Source organism: Sitodiplosis mosellana, unplaced genomic scaffold (assembly GCF_009176505.1).
Source record: "Sitodiplosis mosellana isolate CC-2019 unplaced genomic scaffold, AAFC_SMos_1.0 Smas_scaffold_5452, whole genome shotgun sequence".
In the NCBI taxonomy this organism is placed as follows: domain Eukaryota; kingdom Metazoa; phylum Arthropoda; class Insecta; order Diptera; family Cecidomyiidae; genus Sitodiplosis; species Sitodiplosis mosellana.
Window position 1 is genome coordinate 1,126 of NW_022600694.1, and position 20,201 is coordinate 21,326.

Sequence of the window (20,201 nt, forward strand, 5' to 3'; positions counted from 1 at the left end):
ATACGCAAATACAACAAACATTACAATACAATCAAACATTAATCAAAACCAATAGCATTATTTCTATATCGGTGACATCTCGAGCAAGAACCTTTCGAATTTTCAAACAACAAAACGAGCCAAGAACGAGAATACACATTTCTGAAAAGCTGTAAAGCTGTAATGCAAAAACTAAAGCAAAATACCAAATTAATGAAAATCATGTTTTGTATTCTGTAAATCATAATTTCATTTTATTAATTTTCTGGAAAACTTAGATTTGAAAGATTTGACTCGATAGAGTCCACAGTTTGTGAGAGCATTCTATGAATGTTCTAAATGAATATTAGTCTTAAGTTTAGTTTCAACATTCGAGTATCAGTATCAGGCGATCGCTTACATTGTATTCTATTGGATGTTTTATTCGAAGAGTGACATCAATAGAGTCTACCGTTTGTGAGAGCATTCTATGAATGTTCTAAATGAATGAGTCTTAAGATTAGTTTGAACATTATTCGAGTGTCACGCAATCAGTGGAATCAAACGGATCGGCAACGATGGCCACAGCAGCATCGACCGAAGAACTAGCATCCGATGGATGTCCGGGGGCGACAGAGACCGAAGAACCAGCATCCGATTGATGTCCACGCGGTTCAGCATAAGGTACATCAAACGGATCGGCAACGATGGCCACAGCAGCATCATTTGGTGACATGAACTCAGTCAAAGTTTGATGAGCTTTGGCTCTGAGATTTTTCGCTTGTTTTGCTTGCCAGACGCCTTTCGGTGTTAGATAAAAATATTTGACCAAATGGAATTTGTCCATTTTGTTCTTCTTTATTTCTTCTTCGTTTTCGCCTTGGCCATGAATGTATTCGAGGTTGTCGGTTTGTTTTGCTATGAGGTCCAGCTTTCGAGCCATTCGGTTTAACGTACGGTATTCGTCTTTGAACGGCACATAATTCAATCCACAAATCAAATCGAGAATGATGGCACAAATTGTGAAGAAGTAATTAACTCTTGTGTGCGGACTGTTCTGTAGGATGTGCAATACTATTCAACGAAAACGAAAGAGAAGATAGAAGAAAGAATTCGACATTAAAAACGAAGGAACGAAAAGCATTCGTGACAACGTGACTGTGCACACAACTCATAGAATAATATGTGCACAATCACATTGACATTTCCTTACCATTGTCGAGAATCTTGCAGATGTACCCGGCGACATTTCCATTCGTCGCGGGTTCCATCGGATAATTTGAAATTCTGAGAAGGTATTTTAAAATCTCGTCGAGCTTCTCAACCTTGATGATGTTAATGCTGTTAACGCTGTCTACAACTTCTTTGTTGTATTCCAACAATTTCTCGTCCCGTTGCTTCATGTGTGCGATGATTCTACTAAATTGCATTTTTCCACCTACAATATATGTACACAATTATATGATGAAATTGAACGGAACTCAGCTTAGAACAGAAGAGCTATCGATTAGTATGTCATCTGTTGAGAAGCCATTGTTGGACTGTATCTCAAAATGGAGACTCACCTTCGGTTGGCTTAGATATTGTTCCATTTTCGTCCACAATTATATTTTCCTCAACGACGGTCCAAAAATTGTCATTGATATTTAATAGCTCCTTATAGGTCACATCTCTCAACCATTGACCGTATTTATTCATGTTCAACCCGCCAAGGAACGTTGTAAAGAATTCCATGTGTCTGTTTCTATTTTCACTATCCATACATTTGCGCGTATCAAGAGAAAATGGTCTGAACGGCAATTGCGTATCCATATCCATTGCAGTTGCCATTTCCGGAAATTCGTGCTTGGCTGGAAACTGAATTAGTGATAATGGTAGTGTTATTGATTGTATTTTTCTCAAATCCCAGTCCCATCTCATGCACTGCATAAAAGATGAGACATGAAAGCAAAATGAAATTTTTCATCGAAATTTGCGAGAAGAAAAAAAAAACTACTTACATAGTGTGAGCCTGTTCACTGTCGACTATGTATGCGTGTATTTCATTTTGTATTGTTGTTCTGAGCTGATGCTGTGTTTGATAGAAACGGAGAAGAAAGAAAAAAGAAGAAATTAGAAATTCGCTCAATGTTTTTTCTCTCTTTATGCTGAGCATGGAGATGAAAAACATAGTGCACCGTGCACAGAGTAAAATTCAATACTGCAAAACAACAAAAACGGCAATCGGCAATTGGCAATAGCAAATACATTTTTTCTTAATTGGAAGGAACAAAAATAATACACGACACACAATTCGCTCAACGATACAATATTCGTATCCAATATTCCATTTCACACGAATGCACAAACAAAATTTATTTGATTCCATTCGGGAAAAGAGAACTCTTCCTATCGAAGAAAAAACGATTGACGACGATTATTGACAATTTGATTCACTTTCAGATTTATATTATAATTACTATGTGGAATAAAAAGGAAACAATTATCATTACTTAAAAAGAGCGGATTCAAATGCCGGCAAATGAGAACTGTACACAATAACACAATAGTGACAACTAACAAGTGGAATAAGCACGCGTCGAACGACGAAGTTGTGTCAGTGTGTGCGTTAGGGGTGATCAATTTTTAAGAAAAAATGGATTCAAAATTTAATAGTGCGGGATCGATAGATCATGAGGAGAGATGAAAATTTTGTTGTGGCACTTTTTTTATATATAGTGTCTGGTGTCATCCCGGCCTTTTTTTAAAAATCACCTGAAAAATGACCATTTTTCGACATATTATCACAAATCGGCCATTTTCTCGAAAACGGCTCCGACGATTTTTTTAAAAACTGCCTCAAATATAGCCCCAAGTTAGAGCTAAAATTTGACATATAGCTTATATCTGGCAAAACTCTGCTTTTTGAGATATAGCCATTAGAAGTTGGAAAAAACATGAAAAATCGACAAAAATCAACTAAAACTCTTTTTTGTTGCCGTTAACAAGGGCAAAATCATAACCAAAGTGTTTTTGCGTTCAGATGAATAAAATTCCTCCAGATACCAGCCCCTCACCAAGTCTTTTTATTCCACGCAATCAACAAAAAACACAAAAAAGGACTTTTCAAGAAAAAATCAAAATCAAAATCAAATAAAAAGAATTACATTGGTAATCCCGAACTTTTCCGTACCGTTGGCCTGCGTAAAAACCCTCAGAAAGTTTGAAGCCAATCGGAGTCGATTTACGGGTACCTCCCATACAAAAGTGTCAATTTTTTTAGGTTTTTCTTAGGGCAAGTACCCCAGGATCAGATTTTGATTATCTCAATTATTTTTTGAATTATCGTGTTTACAAACAGCTACGACATCGACAACGACGACGACGGCACACGAACGGAAAAGTGTCTCAAAAAGTGGTTTTCTACGCGTTTTATGAGTTTTTATGATGATCTAAGCTAATTTTGCGAAAAAAGTTTTCGGGACCAATTCCTATACTTTCCCTTGACACGTTGTGTACGGAAAAGTATAAAATTCATCATGAAAAAACTAAACATGTGATAGTTTCTTAGTATAAAAGCGATATGTAATTTCATCAAAACAAAATGTAATTTCATCTGTCTGTCCAAAAACCATATGTTTTTGAACGAAAAAAAAATTAAAAAATTTTCTCCTCCGGCGTGCGACTCGAACTCGAGTCCACACGCTCATAAGTCTGCTTTCCCACCTACGCGCTGATTTTGCTTTATTTGAAAAGGCGTTAGTGTTGGTTATTAACTACAACATTTCATGTTTCATTTTCTTTGGCTCAATACACACCACTTTGTGTTTGTTTAGTGTTGGTTGATTTTGTTGGAAAAAAAAATCGGGTACAAAACAACTGATATCAAATAAAAAAAACTTCTTTCGAAGTAATTCCTCGTGCCGAAAGCGAACACGAAACAGTAGATATAAATTTTAAAAAATCATTTCGGAGCGATTTAGATTTGCTTTTTTTGCATTCTTCCAACTAATTTCAGAATCGCTCCGTAATGATTTTTTAAAATTGATATCAACTGTTTCATGTTCGCTTTCGTCACGAGGAATTACTTCGAAAGAAGTTTTTTATTTGATTCCATGTATACTACAAAATATCTGTAAGAATTTACACGATAATAACAATCAAAATGGGATTTATATGACGAATCGTGTAAAACATTAAAATATCGTGTAATTTTTAATGTTTCAAAGTTGAAGCAAACATTTGACAGGTGCGTATATTCTGCATTGCATAAAAATTGAATGATTTCTTTGGAGAAGAGTCCATACACATATTTTCAAATTAATTTCCATTCATTCCAACCAATGCAAATAATGAGAATGTCTCGTTTTCTCCCAAAAAGCCATTGCATTTGATACGGTGATCAACAGTCAATATCCCATCATACCATCACTCTTGTTTGTGAACATTTGATTTGGAGAATTATTTGGATTTCGAAATATTGAGAAAAATGTTTCAAACATGTTCAGAACTCATGTAAACCAAAGCCAACTCTCGATGGGATTTCCATCGCACCAAAATACAATTGCTTCGGATCCAATTCAACGCAAAACGGTTTTCAGAAAAAGAACTTGAATAAAGTGGACTTTCATTGCATTCAAGAAGAACTTCAATTCTAGACAAAAAACAACAAATTCGTTTGTTCGGATCGGATCAAACGAGCGACTATTTTCATCCGTAGAACGGCCAATGTCAATTCAATTAGGCATTTGTTCCGTTTGAGACTGTGTTTTGTTGGGTCTGCTTAAAGCATTGATCGAGACCTTTTATAAAGCAGAAGATTACCATATCTTCATTGATTTTTGTCAGTCACTTTGTACTTGCAGCTCATTGTCGCTGTCTGAAACCTTCTCCGAGATCAAATCGAATTGTAAACGGAGTGAATCTAAGTCTAATGTTTGCAGTTCAAAGTCACACACTTGAATTGATTGTACGAAATCGATTGTACAAAACAAATCATCGATTGGACCAAATCCTTTATTTCTTCAGACCATTTCATTTACTTATACCTTCCGAAGTGCATTTGATTCTGGTGGACTTCGTTTCATCTCAATTTAAGCCTCAGCGCTCTAAACTGTTCGTACATTTTCTTAACATTTGATTCGAGCCTTTCGACAAAAGGTACATTTCCATGTGACATTTTTCTACACAAACCAAGAGCGCAGGTAATTGAAGTAAAGACTGAATGAGTTCATCGTTTATAACGTTTATTTAATGCAGCAAATGTACTTTTATTCAGCAGAAATAGAGTTGAATTTTTGGGAAAAAAGGAGACATTGATTGAGCATCAATGTTCAAATTTGTGTGAATTGAATAGGTTTGAATTTGTTTTTGATTTGCATATAAGCACCGACCACGTCCAACAATATGCATTTGAAGTGCATAGTGATCTTTCATCGAATGCTTGCAGCCTCACAGTCTGTCTTCTTTAGCTAATTCATATGATAATGGACTCAAACTCCCGAATCGCAATGAAAAAAAATTCAAATTACTGTCATCAAGAATTTATTATGAAATTTTCCAGCAACAGAAATGCAAATTCATAAAATATTGGTTATTTTTATGAAATTATTCCGGTGTAGTTCACTTTCTTCAAGAATTTTAATCGACATTTTTTCAATCATTTCAATAGCATTTTCAATCAATAAACATTTGAGCTTTGATGGACTGGAAAATACTTCATTTTTTATTAAAACCATTTGATTGACTTCAAAAACTACGATTTTGCAAATTGTTCAATGAGATCGATCACCTAAATGACAAAAAATGCATAGAAGCAAAATGATTTCAACGTGATCATTTTCGAAGAAAATATTCTAACTTGAACGCTTGAATTCGTCGATCCAATTGGAAATGAATTGCATGAAAAGAATGCATTTTGAATTCTCTCTGCACTTTTTGAAAATAAAATAATCTTGCTATCAATGGCAACTCGACTGAAAATGTAGTTTTACAGAGATTTTCAATAGATCATTTCGAAATTTCACTAGGCTTTTTCAAAAAGGTCTATTGATTCAAATTGTGGATTGGATTTTTGAACGAAAAATGAAATGAATGAAACACAGTATTTTCTCAATGAAATACGCCGTAAAATGCAAATCTGTCTCATAATTTTTCAACATATTCGTAATAACTACCTTACCTTGATTAGCGAAATTTATTTATTGAAAATGAATTTTTTTCTTTCAAATTAAAAATGTGGAATTGTGGATTTAGTAAGACAAACTTCTTTGCTTCAAAGTGCAAGTGAAAAAGAACTCTAGACATTTTTTTAGCGACGACAATGTGTGCGATGTTCTCACACGTATCAAATTTCATTCCTCGAAACCAAAAAAATGCCGCCGGAAGTGAATTCAAATATGGCGTTCGAACACGCGGTTTTCTATAGACAACACGTTTTATATGGAATTTTCCGTCGGAATCGGCACAGGTTTTTCGCTAAAAAAATTACATTTTTGATTCTCGTTTTTTTTCTATGATTTTTTTTTCGCTTTTCAACCGATTTTGAATGAATTTATTTCTGCGGCATTTTTTATGCTACTGAAATTGACTTACAATATTACTTTTCACGTGAAAAGTTTTGAATTCACAATCGAGCCCTTTTCGCGAAAAATTATGTATGTGAAAAAGAATCGCCGAAATATTTCAACAAGACCACTTGAAAATCATTGTTTTATTTGAACGAAGGGTTGTAACAGTGATATGATCGGCACATGAGCACCATCTCTACTGATTGTCATTATTGCCATGTAAATGAATAGAATGTCTACTTCTTCTTCTTTTTCTCAACATCAATTGCATACGACTTATGGTAACTCTCCGTAATCATTAGAGGTGGCGCTACTTATGCGCATCAATTGACTTTTGCATTGGCTCTTATGTACTGTGCGTGCCTTTTGTATTTGAATTATGTTGAATTGTTGTATGTTCAATGCAGAAAAATTAAAAATGGCAGCGGAAAAATAGGGCCAAAAATTGAGCTGATTTTGTATCAACGAACCGATTTCACTGAGAGGTAAACTACGAGTGACGCGAAATAAGATGTGCCGTTCTCATGAACAACGCGAATCGTTTGGATATGCGTGTATTTGTTTCATTCGAATTTCCCCTTAACTTCATATGTCACGTTCTGAATTCGCGAGCAACGACGAACAATGCAAAGTGAGACAAGGAGAGCGTGATGTGTGTGTGGCACAAGTTTTGGTGGCGAGCCACGACGAAATGAGCGTATGAGTTTGTGTGTCTTTATGAACCACACAAACACATCGGCAATGTGATCGTGACGAATTAGGCAAGCGCGACGACAAGCTAGAAATCCGCGCCATGTTGACATGAATAAATGATTTCGCCCATCGAAGAGAAATGCGGCGAATGAAGCATATTCGAAATTGAATAGTGTGGCCACTATTTGCTTTCGAAATATTTGTGCAATGAATTTTGAAGCATTTAAATTGCCTAGAATTCTTGAGAAGTGAAGCAGAAATTTCTTCAAACATGAGTGAAATCCAACATCGATTCAATTGAAATTTACTTCATTATGAAAACAATTTCTTAGTTACGCGGTCGCCTTTTCCATTGCCTAAGCCCACTTATTATTTTTCTGATAAATAAATGATTGCGGTTTTTAATGTAAATGTCTGTCTTTCAAACATGCGTTTGATTTTCTTTGCTATATCAGAGAAAAACACTTACCAGTAGCGATTGGTCTCTCACGAGTATCAAATTCCATTCTATCGGAAAAAAATGGCACCGGAAATAGAATCAAATTATGGCTGACGATTTCGACGCGACTTCAATGGAAAAAATTATGTTTTGTTTAAAATTTCACCCGAATCAATTGCGTTCCGTTTCTTTAAAAAAAATTCTTTATTTGAATTGAATTTTCATAAAATCATTTTTTCCATATTTTTTCCGTTTTTTATATGTTTTTTTTCTTCCCGTCTTTTCAATGTGAAATACAACTTTGGATTTGTTTCTCGAAAAACACTTTGAACTCGGCTTATTTTAGTGACCGAAAGCTTGATCTCTTTGAATTATTTCGAAAATTGAATGAAAAACCTTATTTGCAATTCATCTTAGCATTTGTTTGCTTCCAAATGGCAAATTTCTATGAAATTCAATGAAACAGCATTTGAAATCAATGTGAAGAAAACCGTGTGGAAAAAAATGACTGACTGCCTTCAGATTCAGTTGACTGTAGTTGATTAAATTTATGTTTTTGTATGAAGAAAATCACTCGGTCCCAAAATAAGCAATTTATTTTGACTTGTAACTTTAAACGATTTCAGTTAACTTTGATAGACTTACACTACACGTTGTACTAATCCAATCAAAGTAAGTCATTTTTGTCCGAAATTAGTTAACTGACTGGTCAGTTACAATATTTGCACACGGGAAACCAAGCGAAAACAGATTCGTTCCATTATGCGCTGTTCCCAATTAAAATTATATTGCTCATCAATTTTAAAATGGATTCAGTTTATTATTGCGCAAAAACCGATTCGTCTCATTGGACAAAAAATTCGCGATGCAGCCCATTACATTTGGAATGGTTTCTCTCCAGTGAAAAATGTAGCGTAAAATGCGAAATTTCATGCGATAAAAATATTTTTCTATACGACTTCACCTGGTTGGAATGATTTTTTTTTAGAATAAATATTTTTGCACCGACAAACATTTACTCAGACCAAAAAAAATCGCCTTTACACTTACAATGAATTCCACATTAACAGATCGCATCGACAGAAAATTCAAGAATGCTAATGAAAAGTATGTCGCCGTTTGTTGTTGTATGGTGCGTTCTTTGTATCGGTCATCACAGCGAATTGCGATCGTGCCTCTTCGTGTGATTGGAGGGGAATCTGCACATTCCGAATATACACGATTGATAATACGAATCAGAACAAAGCAGCGGGAACGAATAGCTTAAACGAATCTTCAGGATGACATCATCGTTATGAAATCAGCATGAGTCAAATCAAACGGCAGCATTGAGTGTGAATGAAACTCCACCGCCATATTGAAATGGAAAGTTATAAGAATATTTTGATGTCGTTGTAGGACCTGACGCATACACATACTCTAGATTACTTTTCTCTTAAAAGTATTTTCGGTTCGATCAGTGTTGTCGCTGTCAGTTCGAATTTATTGTGCAATATTTTGGAAGAAATATCAGAATTCTGAATCGATTCAATTGCCTGATAATTCATTAAAGCAAACAATTTTTTCACATTCAAAGTGTGAAAAGCAAAATGATTTGAAAAATATTTTTTATTCACTGTATTAGCAAGAAAAATGTTCGTTTTGAAGTTTCGAATTGAAATTCATTTATTTGATTGGAGCTACTGTTTTGACTAACATTATTTTCATAACCAAGAAATCTCATTACAAATATCTTATCGTTTACTTCATATTAATAGAAAGAGAACTGAGCACTTTCAGCAGAATTGCAACCCTTTCTCTTAAATCTACTCAATATTCTGAATTCAAAGTAAATTGAAATCAAATTAAACTGTGGAATATTTTCAGAAAATTATCAATTTATATCACAGCTATTACGCAAATGGCGAATGGAATGTGTGAATGTAAATTGCCACCGTCACGCACACCAAAAAACAAGCATCAGCTTTGCTTTCGAAATGCCAAACAGAATTTCTCTCAGCGATGTTGCGGTCGATAAATTCAGTAAATTTAAGTTCACAAACCATTTTCGAATTATTTCGCTACCAAAAACACTTCGGACTAAATTTAAAATCCGATTCTTTTCAATAAAAGTTCAATTTTTTCTTCCAAATTTCTTTCTATCAAAAGACAGACTATTTTTTTTTAGAAAATGGATTTATTTTTCACATTTTTGTGGATAAAAATCTAAACTTATACAAAGAGAACAATTTTTGAGGGTGTAAATTAGCATTTGCAATGAAAGTTTTTGTTCGACATTTTGAATATAGAGACATAAGTCGAAAATATTTGAAATTGTGGCTACGTAATGAGTTTGATTTTTTGTCGGTGTCTGAATTTGAGTTTGATTCTAAATCCGATTCGATCCTCGTCAATTCGACGTTTGTTCAATTTGCACGTAGCACTTGAACGCGACGACCATCGATCGATGCTTCCCACTTGTTGCCCAATTTTGTCTTCACATAGTCGAATTCTAAGCGATCAATGACCGAAAAGCCGTAGCTCATTAATTTCAGATTGTTCAACAGGCGAATGGTTGAGTCGATCGGACACCCTGGGCCAAAAAAGTTGAGCTCGACTAACAATGGCAACGCTTGAGCGATTTCGCTCAAAGTGTAATCACTAACAGCGTCTGTGTTTTCATTGGACCAACGCAAATTGACTATTCTGATTGATTGATGCCGCTTGAGAAAATCCGTCAATTCATCAACCCAGCTGTAAATATCCAAGTCCATGGTGATTTCTTCGAGTCGATTGAACGAGAGTTTGATCGTTGACACCCACTGTGTGATGCCACCATAGCTTTTGAAAATGATTTCCAGTTTTTTCACGGTCCTAAAATTGACCACGTCACCATTGAAAGTGGCAAAATCATCTGGGTAGCCACGCAATTCAAGGCTTTCCAACTGGGGCAATGTTTCGCTTGGAACTCGAAAAAATCTCGCCGAATAAACTCGATTCAACGACAAGCTAAGCATTTGCGGATTGACACGCACCACCGCCAAAATATCTGTGGCTGAAATCTTGCCACCACCGACAAATGTCAAATGCTCCAAATTGGGAATGTGTTCGGCAATTGAAGGGGCATCATCGAACCGATTGTGAATCAAGTCCAAGCGACGCAATGCAGGATACCAATCGTTGAACCTCGTCATTCTCGTTCCCAAATGACAACCGGTGAATGAAGCTTTTTGGACGTTTGAAAATGGCTTTTTCATTGCTGATTCGAAGGCGAACTTGAAAATTCCATGGAATGAAATTTCGACCAACGATTCATAGCAGAACTTGTTAACGTATCGAAGCACTTTGATAGGAGCGGGACGCAATTGTTTTTGATAATCAATATGAAGTCTCAAAATTAAGTGACCGTAGCATCGCAACAAACGTAATGATGTTTGCAAGTCATGGACAATGATCCATTCCTCCCCAGTAAGTGACAAATCATCTGGATACAGACTTTCAACACGAAAATAAAACTTTTTCTTGCCGAATTTTCGCGCGAACGCCAAATCAGCGGCCGGTTTCAATTGTGTGTTCGTATGAGCGATGTTCACAAAATCATCGACGGTCGAATGCATGAAAATGTGCTCAAGACAGTCGACATTGATGTCTGTGAGCTTCAATTCGTTCACGAGACGTTCATCACATCGATCTTCCTCCATTTTGAATGCAACTCTCTAGACTGCAAGAAGAAAAATGTTCGAAATATTGAATGTTTGGAAAAACAACTAGGCCTCATTAAATTTTAATTAGAAACTAAGACGAACAAAAAATATGAATTAAATTTATTGTAGTTGAATGTAGGAATATGCGATAAAAGTGCTTAAGCTCGTAGTTTAGATCACTTTTTGCGATCAAATGTATTGCGCAATAGAATTGCACAAGTTGTGAGCCACAAATCAAGAGTCACATGAAAATTGTCCAAAATGACTAAAATATTCCGCACCTCTCGAATCCGAATTTTTATCCGCTTAAAAAGCTCGAAACTGTTTCCACTTGTAATTTGGAAATAAACTTGTCGGAATATTTATGTGAAGAATAAAATACTCTTTTTCCCAAATCACTATGAAATCAAACTCATGAAATTGTAATGCTGAAAACAAAGATGGCGAACACTGTCTTAGCTAAAAAATAAAAATGATCATTCGCTGTTTGCTCTCGAGGCTATTGTGTGCTGAATTAGTCTACCAATACACATGTAATCACTACCATTTGATGAAGGAATGTCCATGGAAGCGTGCATCCTATTAGCAAATTAAGTGTTGTCGTTGTTGATTTCGAACTTCTCTCCGAATCCATTACACTTGCGCAACAACCAAAGTAATTAAATTTGTTTGGAATCATAATAATTTAGTGATTAAATCATAAAAATTAAATCATTTATTTAATGAAATAAATTTTTGTCATTTGTCTTATGATTTTTTTACAATGGCAAATTCGCGGGCGATTTCATCATAGCGAATCAGATATGGTGATGTCATTTTTGGTTCACGGTTTTTGTCACCAGTCGCACAAAAATTGAAATTCGCTACGTGTGAAATTTAACGAAGGGGAAATAACCATACATTAGCGATCGCATGGTTCCATTACAATACACACACAACAACGGCATAGTTCAAAACTACTCACACAGAGTAGCGAACAGCACGAATATTTCCCCGAGTCTACATGCTTCTTCTGCGGCATTCATAACAAGCTGAACGGCTTTCATAACAAGTGGTTGCTTTTTTCAATTCCTCTCCAAATCGTGTTCGTCGCCATTTTTTTATTTGTTCAAAATAAATATTCGACATTTTCCAGACAAAATAATTTTATTCTGGACTTTCGAACAATATTCATTGAATTTTCTTCTCCGTACCTTTCTAAATCTGTATAGAAAAATTAAATATTTTTTCTCAGTAAATTCGGGTAAATGAATACTATTTATTGCGTGTTTCTTGTTCGATCAGCGACCGCCATATTTATGAATTCACTTCGATTGATTTTTTGCATTACGTAAAAAAAAATTCATTGTGAATTAGTCATGGGTGTTTCGAATGCATAAAAAGAAAGAACGAACAGAAATGACAATTTCAAACAACGGATCTTTTGAGCGAATAATGGAAAATTGGCAACAGACCGTGCAAAATCCAAAAAACGGATTCCCTTTCGAGCTCAAAGTGAATTTGATTGAAACTACGTATAAAGAGGTAAGCAATACATCAAACATTGAACATTAATTTGAAGTGAATCTCATTCTAGAATTTCACGTTGTTGTAGTATAGATTTTTTGTGTTTGATCGTTATCTATTTATTAAATTGGGGGAATGTTTTTTTGTGTAGATCATCAAATCAGAGGGAAAAAATTTATGCTTTTGTTGCCAAAATGCATTCAGTTCTGCGCTGTTTCGTGGATTTCTCATTCGAAACTTTTTTTTGTCCATAATTGCGTGTGAATTTCAGACCATATTCGTGCTTTATATGTTTTTCACAAATAAAAATTGTACAAAAAAAAAAACGAAATTTCAATGTTATGCTGCAAAAAACAAAAGAAGGTCGGAGAAATTTTGTGCGCAAATCATTTTTGTCTGAATATTTTTATCTGTTGTCATTTTTAGGCTTAATTTTAGTTAGTCTACACACGATTTCACACATTCAAATCATAGCACGAAATTTTTGTCATAAAAATAGCTGAAAATCATCATACATTTGGAATGAATTTCATTTAATTCACTCAATCAGCCATTTTTATTTCCTTATTATGAATTCCTTCAAATAGAATCGGCGATTCTCTTCATCCATGCTAAAACTCCAGCGGCAACACTTTTCGAATATTCGAACATTTATCAAATAAAAGTATGACTATGTGTGTAGCCGTAGCCGTCTTGCATTCGAAGAGCGAAGTCGATGTTTCATTGCAGTATGGCGGCGGAGTTTCATTCGGAATAATTGTTTCCCTTTGTCCTTGTCTCTGTCGCTACGCTTATTCTACCGTGATGTCATCATTCTCAAAGCTTCGTTCTGCGTTCGCTTCGTCTTCATTCGAACGAATGGTGTTGTCGCGAGTTGTGAAGGGGAAACATGAATTTCGGCAAAGACATATCACACTTCGCATCTCGCGACTCACATGCACTCCAACATAGAGATATAAATACACTTATACCGACAGAACATCAAATACACAGCGCTTTGGATCGCTGCAGATGCGTTCGTGTCAGTTGTGTGTTCGCTCTCTGTTCGATCGGTTCATTTTGATAAATACGCTGCAATTAATTCGTGTAATTTTCATAATAATTTTTCTTCGTTTGGACATACAAATTAAATCATTTTTCCCGTAAAAATCGTACTTTCTCGGTAAATTCTTAATTTGCAATTATAATTTGGTGATTTTCTTCTTAAAATTTCCGATTTCATCAAACGATTTTCATCCATTTGTGTAAATTCGAACTGTCTTTTGTGAAATAAATTCAAAGTCGTTTTTCCAATAAAAAAAAATGCGCGTTAAAATTCAAAACTAGCATAAAACGTGAGAAAATACGGAAAAAGTGATTTTTCGAAAATTCATTTCAAGTAAACCACGTTTTTTGAGCGAAATAATTGTGTCGATTGGATGAAATCTTAGGTAAAACATAATTTTCCATTGATAACCGCATGGTCATGTTCGAACGCCATTTCCGGTGGCATTTTTTTCGATTCGACGAATGAAATTTGATACGCGTCTGAGACCACCCGCAATTACATTTCGAAGGCTTTTTTGCTGAACACGTGTTGCTATTGTTCCCTTCTTTGTTCTCTTTGCTTAAAATTCACAAATATATAAAAAAAATCAAAAGTATTGCTATAAATGTTTTCCACAAAATAAATTTTCAAATTATTCAGTTGAAAATGTAGCTTTGGCGAAATATGTTTGATGCATGAAAGGTAGGTAAATTCTATGAAAAAAAAAACTAGAACTGATGGTCGCAGTGAGTGTTTCCAATAAGAAGAGAAAAACAAACGCAGTGTGGATGAATCGCTTTCAATTTCAGTTCAATTCAAATGAAATTTTAACATATTCAGTTCGAACTCAAATTAAAGTGTTCATTTTAAATCAAATTCCATCAAAAGCAGAACAAATCTTATTAGGAATTTCTTTGTCGATGCCATTTAAACATAAACACTCCAAAAACATTCTGCGTTTTCGATATTTCCTCCAAACATTGTGTTCTGAACGAGTTAATTTACAACAAACAATTGAATCACACCTTATTGTTTTCACTAATTCAATATTTTCAATTCATTTAAAACAAAAGAATTTGAAAAGAGTACCTTGAATGCATTTCGGTATTATCATACCATCATCAGCATCACGACTAAACAGAAAAGTCGTCGGTTGTCACGTAAAAACATCGGTCGGTGTAGCATCATAGCAACCGAGACAGCAAATTTGACTCGATGTTCCCGTTATCCAGATTCAATGCGTTGTTGCTCCTCTGAATAAAGTAACTTTCGTATGCGTCTAATTTGCGCGCGTTGCCTATCTCTTTCACCAACCGTAAGTTGCTTATGTCGATGTTCAAATGACCGCTGTTCAATGCATGCAATGCTAAGGCAGAGCGGTAGCCCTGTTTGTTTTTTATGCACAAACAATGTTCACGGAAACGAACTGAAATGTTACGTTTCGTTTGTACAATGTATTCACACATACAAACGGGGCAATGAATAGCATAAATGCCAGATTTGTGTAAAGAATCAATTGTGTCTTTGGTTGAACCCAACAAATTCATTATTTTGGTTTGATTCGTATACACAATGGTTAAATTATATTCACGAAACTTATTTTTTATCTTGTTCATAATTTGTGGGATATATGGCAAAGCAACTCTAACTTTTTCCACTTCTGGCGTGTTTTGCGAAAACAATGTCGATAAATTAAATTTTTTTATTTTGTCTAAATGTTTTTTTATCAACACGTCGACCAAATCTCCTTTGAAGCCATTTATTTTCGCCATTTGTTTTATGCGAGCGTATTCAGTCATGTAATTTTGAGTTAATTTACTTTTTCTGGAAAATAAACTATCTTTGCATATAAACTTCTTTTCATCATAAAATGTGCATTTTCCCATCGAATGTACGAAATGAAATTGAGATTAATTTTCTAGAATATTACTTTTCCGTACACAACGTGTCAAAGGGAAAGTATAGGAATTGGTCCCGAAAACTTTTTTCGCAAAATTAGCTTAGATCATCATAAAAACTCATGAAACGCGTAGAAAACCACTTTTTGAGACTCTTTTCCGTTCGTGTGCCGTCGTCGTCGTTGTCGTCGTTGTCGTCGTTGTCGTCGTCGTAGCTGTTTGTAAACACGATAACTCAAAAAATAATTGAGATAATCAAAATCTGGAAATGCCAAAAGTTTTGTATCCGAAAAACTTAGTTTAAGTTCGAAGATGAGCCATTTTTGATTTGATCCTGGGTACTTGCCCTAAGAAAAACCTCAAAAAATTGACACTTTTGTATGGGAGGTACCTGTAAATCGACTCCGATTGGCTTCAAACTTTCTGGGATTTCATTTTTTGGGAGAAAAAAAAAGATTCTGAAAGTTTGAAACCAATCGGAATCGATTTACGGGTACCTCCTATACAGATTTTTTGAAATTTTGACTAAAATTACCGATTTTTGGACAATTTTGTATGGGAGGTATCCGTTAATCGATTCTGATTGGCTTCAAACTTTCTGAGGTTTCATTTTTGGAGAAAAAATAAGATTCTGAAAGTTTCATGTTGATCACATTTGCAGAAGTTTGGTTTTTGGCCCCCAATTTTTTCCAAGAAAATTTCGACAAAAATTGAGGACAAAAAATCAAACTTCTGCAAATGCGATCAACATGAAACTTTCAGAATCTTATTTGTTCTCCAAAAAATGAAACCTCAGAAAGTTTAAAGCCAATGAGAATTTTTCACTTTATTTTTATTATTATGTTTTCACTGCCAAGAAAATTCACAAAAAATAACCAAAAGTACCTACGGACAACGCAGGCCAACGGTACGGAAAAGTTCGGGATTACCAATGTAATTCTTTTTATTTGTTTCAAAATCGAATCGTGCGTGTTTATTTGGCAAACGTTTGAGGATTTCAACTGCACCACATTAGTTTCAAGTGATCGTTCCGTTCATTCGATGTGAAGGCATTCATCTGGAAATCGCTTTCAAATGCTCAAAATTCGCGTGACTTGGAAAGTGAAAATAGTTCGAAATGATTTCGTTTCAATTCAATTTGATCACTAAGAGTATTTTTCGATTCAAACTGTGGAAAATTCGAAATTTTCAGTAGTTTTTCATTTTTTCATCAAATGTTTTCATTAAATCATAATGAAATTTGTCAATAAATGTCCATAACAAAAAATGCGTTGAAATTTTTCGGTTATGTCTAACATTTTAAACCAAAACCACTTGATTTTCATTATTGAATGAAAAAAACATTTCAACGTTCATTCTCGGATTTTTCAACATAAGATTCGAATGTTGGTGATATGAAATAACACACAAATGATTGACGTGACTATATAAAATTACATTCAAATTTTTATTGTTCCGAAAAATCAGACAAATTCATATTGAAATAGAGGTTTCTACCGCGGAATAAAGTTTCATTGAATCATAATTCTTTTGTTTGTTGAGTCAAGAATTTGACTTCAGCTGTTCCTATTCTCTTGAATGAAATATCTGAAAGAAGTCCAAAGTATTTAAAGAAAAAAAATTAAAAATTCAATCAAAATTCATTTTTTTTGGAAAATAGACAAAGAAGCACTTCAATGTGACGAAAAATATCTACTGTCTGACAATTCAATAAAAGAAGAAGCGGGGTTTGAATCCATAATCATTTAGGTTTCTTAATTGAAGATTCGCATTTGCAACTGTTTCCGGTCAGAAAGTCAGCATGCAGTGAGCAATTACTTCAAATGCATATTGTTTCACGTGATCGGTGCCGACATGCGAATCAAATTTGAAGTCACTATTTTCTGCACCTTTTTGTATCTAGATCCCATCTTTAAATGCAGAATTTTTCACATTTTCTCCGAAAATTGAAATCAATTCCATTCTTCATTAGAGAAACGCATTCGATGTATAAGATCTAAAATGTTCAATCAAACAATTTGCATACCTTTCTTGTTCTCATTACTTGCCCTCTCGCTCAAATGTAGGAAAATGATAAATCACCTTTTGTAGAAAGGTTCGAGTGAAACGTTGAGGTTGAGTGCTTAAACAATTCATCGCGCTCCAAAACTCATTTTAAGATGAAACGAAGTCCACCAAGTTCAAAACCAAAAGCGTTCTGAACTGAACAAAATCTCGTGTTCAAATGGTTTGAAACAATATTTTCTCTTGGCTACGGCTTCGGTTTGCTCTGTTCAGCCCTTGTGTTGGATTCGATTGTGAGGATTGGAACTGCAAACGATGTTCTTCGATTCGCCTTGTTTAAGATTCGATTTGATTTCGGAGAAGGTTTCAGACAGCGACAAACTGAGCTGCAAATAGAGAACGACTGAGAGAAAGAAATGAAAATGTGGGAATCTTATGACGTAAATATTTTAATAAGACCCATACAAGTTCAGTCACAAGTACAATTTGAATAAAATTGACCGTTCCTCGAATGAAATGTGTCGCTCGTTTGATCTGATCCGAACAAATGGATACTTTTTCAGAATTGAAGATTTTCATAAGCGCAGTGAGTGTCTCCTTTTATTTCCGTTGTCGTTGGCCGAAAAGAGCATGAGAAATAGCCAAAGCTGAGATGAGAAATATTGCTCTGAAAACCATTTGATGTTAAATATAAAATATCGTTACTTGGTGTGACTGAAATCTCGTTGAAAGTTAGTTTTGGTTTACATGAGCTTTGGAGTTGTTTTTAACATTATTCTCAACATTTTGAAGCATTAAAAAATCGATGAAATGAAAATATGTGAGCGAGAGAACAATAGTGTCATCAGGAACATAGAACGAAATCCTATTTTGCTTGTATCGAATATGTTTTTAATTTAAATTTTGGAGGAAAATGAGATGTTCTGCAGAATGATCAATGAAAAAAGATTTAAATGTCCATATGGATTCGAAGCATTATGAGTGTTTATTGTCTTTAGCTTGAAAGAACTGAAATAAATCAAGTTGAAAGCTTAGGACTACTGACTTTTTTCAGATTTCACATTCGAGACTGGATGCACATCGAATCTTACATCATTAAGTTACAATATAACAATTGAATAACCGCTAATGCCCTGTTAAAAATAAAATCATTTGATAAAAGAATCAAAAACTTGAATCTCAACAACCACGGCGATGAAGCAACAACAACAATAACACGTTTTTCCAATGTAAACATAAGACATTAAGCTTGTGGTGATAGTTGAAGATTTCAATCACATAAGCGTATGCATGGCCGATAATCAAGAAGCCTTTCGCGCAAACCGTATAGATCCCATGCTAGCGTATCTGTATTGTGTGTATATATTGACCGCTCAACGTGTGTTGTGTGTATGACCACTAGATGCAGGTCGAATGTTGTCGTCAATATGGATTTCATAGCGTGAACAACGATGAGTGCTTTCTGTCGAAAAGTACAAAAATAATTCAGCGATATTATTTTTTTACGTCAACCATTAACTTTCTGACAAACGTTTTTCACAAACGCCAGCATAAGATTAAAGACAAGAATTAAATTTCTATTGCAAAACATCTGATAACAAATGAAAAACTTGTGTCAAAGCTAATTCTCGTGCCCAAAGCGAACACAAACATGCTAAAATATCAAATTCAAGAAATCATTTCGAACCAATTTGAATTTGCTTTTTTGCATTTTTTCTTAATTGTCGATATAGGCCTGTTGTTTATTCATTGCATTTGAACTGAAAAACTGTAGTTCGTAATACAATTTTACCGTTGCTATTAATTCCGAACCAATTCCAATAATGGTTCTCTGAAAACTTGAAATTGAGGTTAAGTTGAAAGACGGCGTATTTTGCTCAAATCAAAATATTATGATTTAATGCAAAGTTCGGTCCCTATCCTAAACGTTCTGAGATGGAATTCGGCTTACTAACTAGTTACAATTCAATCTATTGTATTCGGTGGTGGATTTAATTTTGATCCTCAAATTTCGAAAATGATCCGAAAAATATTTGAAATGATCAGAAACTTTTTTTGCAAATTTGATCCGAAAAATATTCAAAATGATCAGAATCTTTTTTTATTAGTTTGATCAGAAAAAAACCTAATATGATCAGATCAGAAAAATTTGGAAATTAGCCGAAAAATATCTAAAATGATCAGAATTGCTCTTTTCAAAATTGATCAGAAAAAAAACTACAATGAACACCCAAGCGCGACTCCACACTTAGCTTCTAAATGTGACACCGTAGTAAGTGTGGGCATACGTTTTGCGAATAAGCGACAAAGAGAATGGAAACAAGTGCGCGTGTGGTAGTGAGTAGCCTGATGCGATGCTTCTCAATGTAGCGACTAATACACGCGCACTTGTTTCCACTCTCTTTGTCGCTTATTCGCAAAACGTATGCCCACACTTACTACGGT

General features: G+C 34.7%; 2 protein-coding genes across 2 annotated transcripts; both read right to left on the minus strand.

Moving 5' to 3' along the window:
- Positions 1–301: 301 nt before the first annotated feature.
- Positions 302–6,858, minus strand: LOC129572739 (uncharacterized). The gene is made up of 5 exons (XM_055452778.1): positions 6,532–6,858; positions 1,959–2,029; positions 1,524–1,815; positions 1,172–1,396; positions 302–1,032 (listed from the first exon to the last, which is right to left on the minus strand). The coding sequence occupies exons 3-5, from the start codon at positions 1,786–1,788 to the stop codon at positions 491–493; spliced, it is 1,032 nt and encodes a 343-aa protein (XP_055308753.1). The 5' UTR covers positions 1,789–1,815; positions 1,959–2,029; positions 6,532–6,858; the 3' UTR covers positions 302–490.
- A 3,025-nt stretch (positions 6,859–9,883) lies between these two features.
- On the minus strand, positions 9,884–11,738 carry LOC129572740 (uncharacterized). The gene is made up of 2 exons (XM_055452779.1): positions 11,603–11,738; positions 9,884–11,338 (listed from the first exon to the last, which is right to left on the minus strand). The coding sequence occupies exon 2, from the start codon at positions 11,316–11,318 to the stop codon at positions 10,044–10,046; it is 1,275 nt and encodes a 424-aa protein (XP_055308754.1). The 5' UTR covers positions 11,319–11,338; positions 11,603–11,738; the 3' UTR covers positions 9,884–10,043.
- Between the last annotated feature and the right edge of the window lie 8,463 nt (positions 11,739–20,201).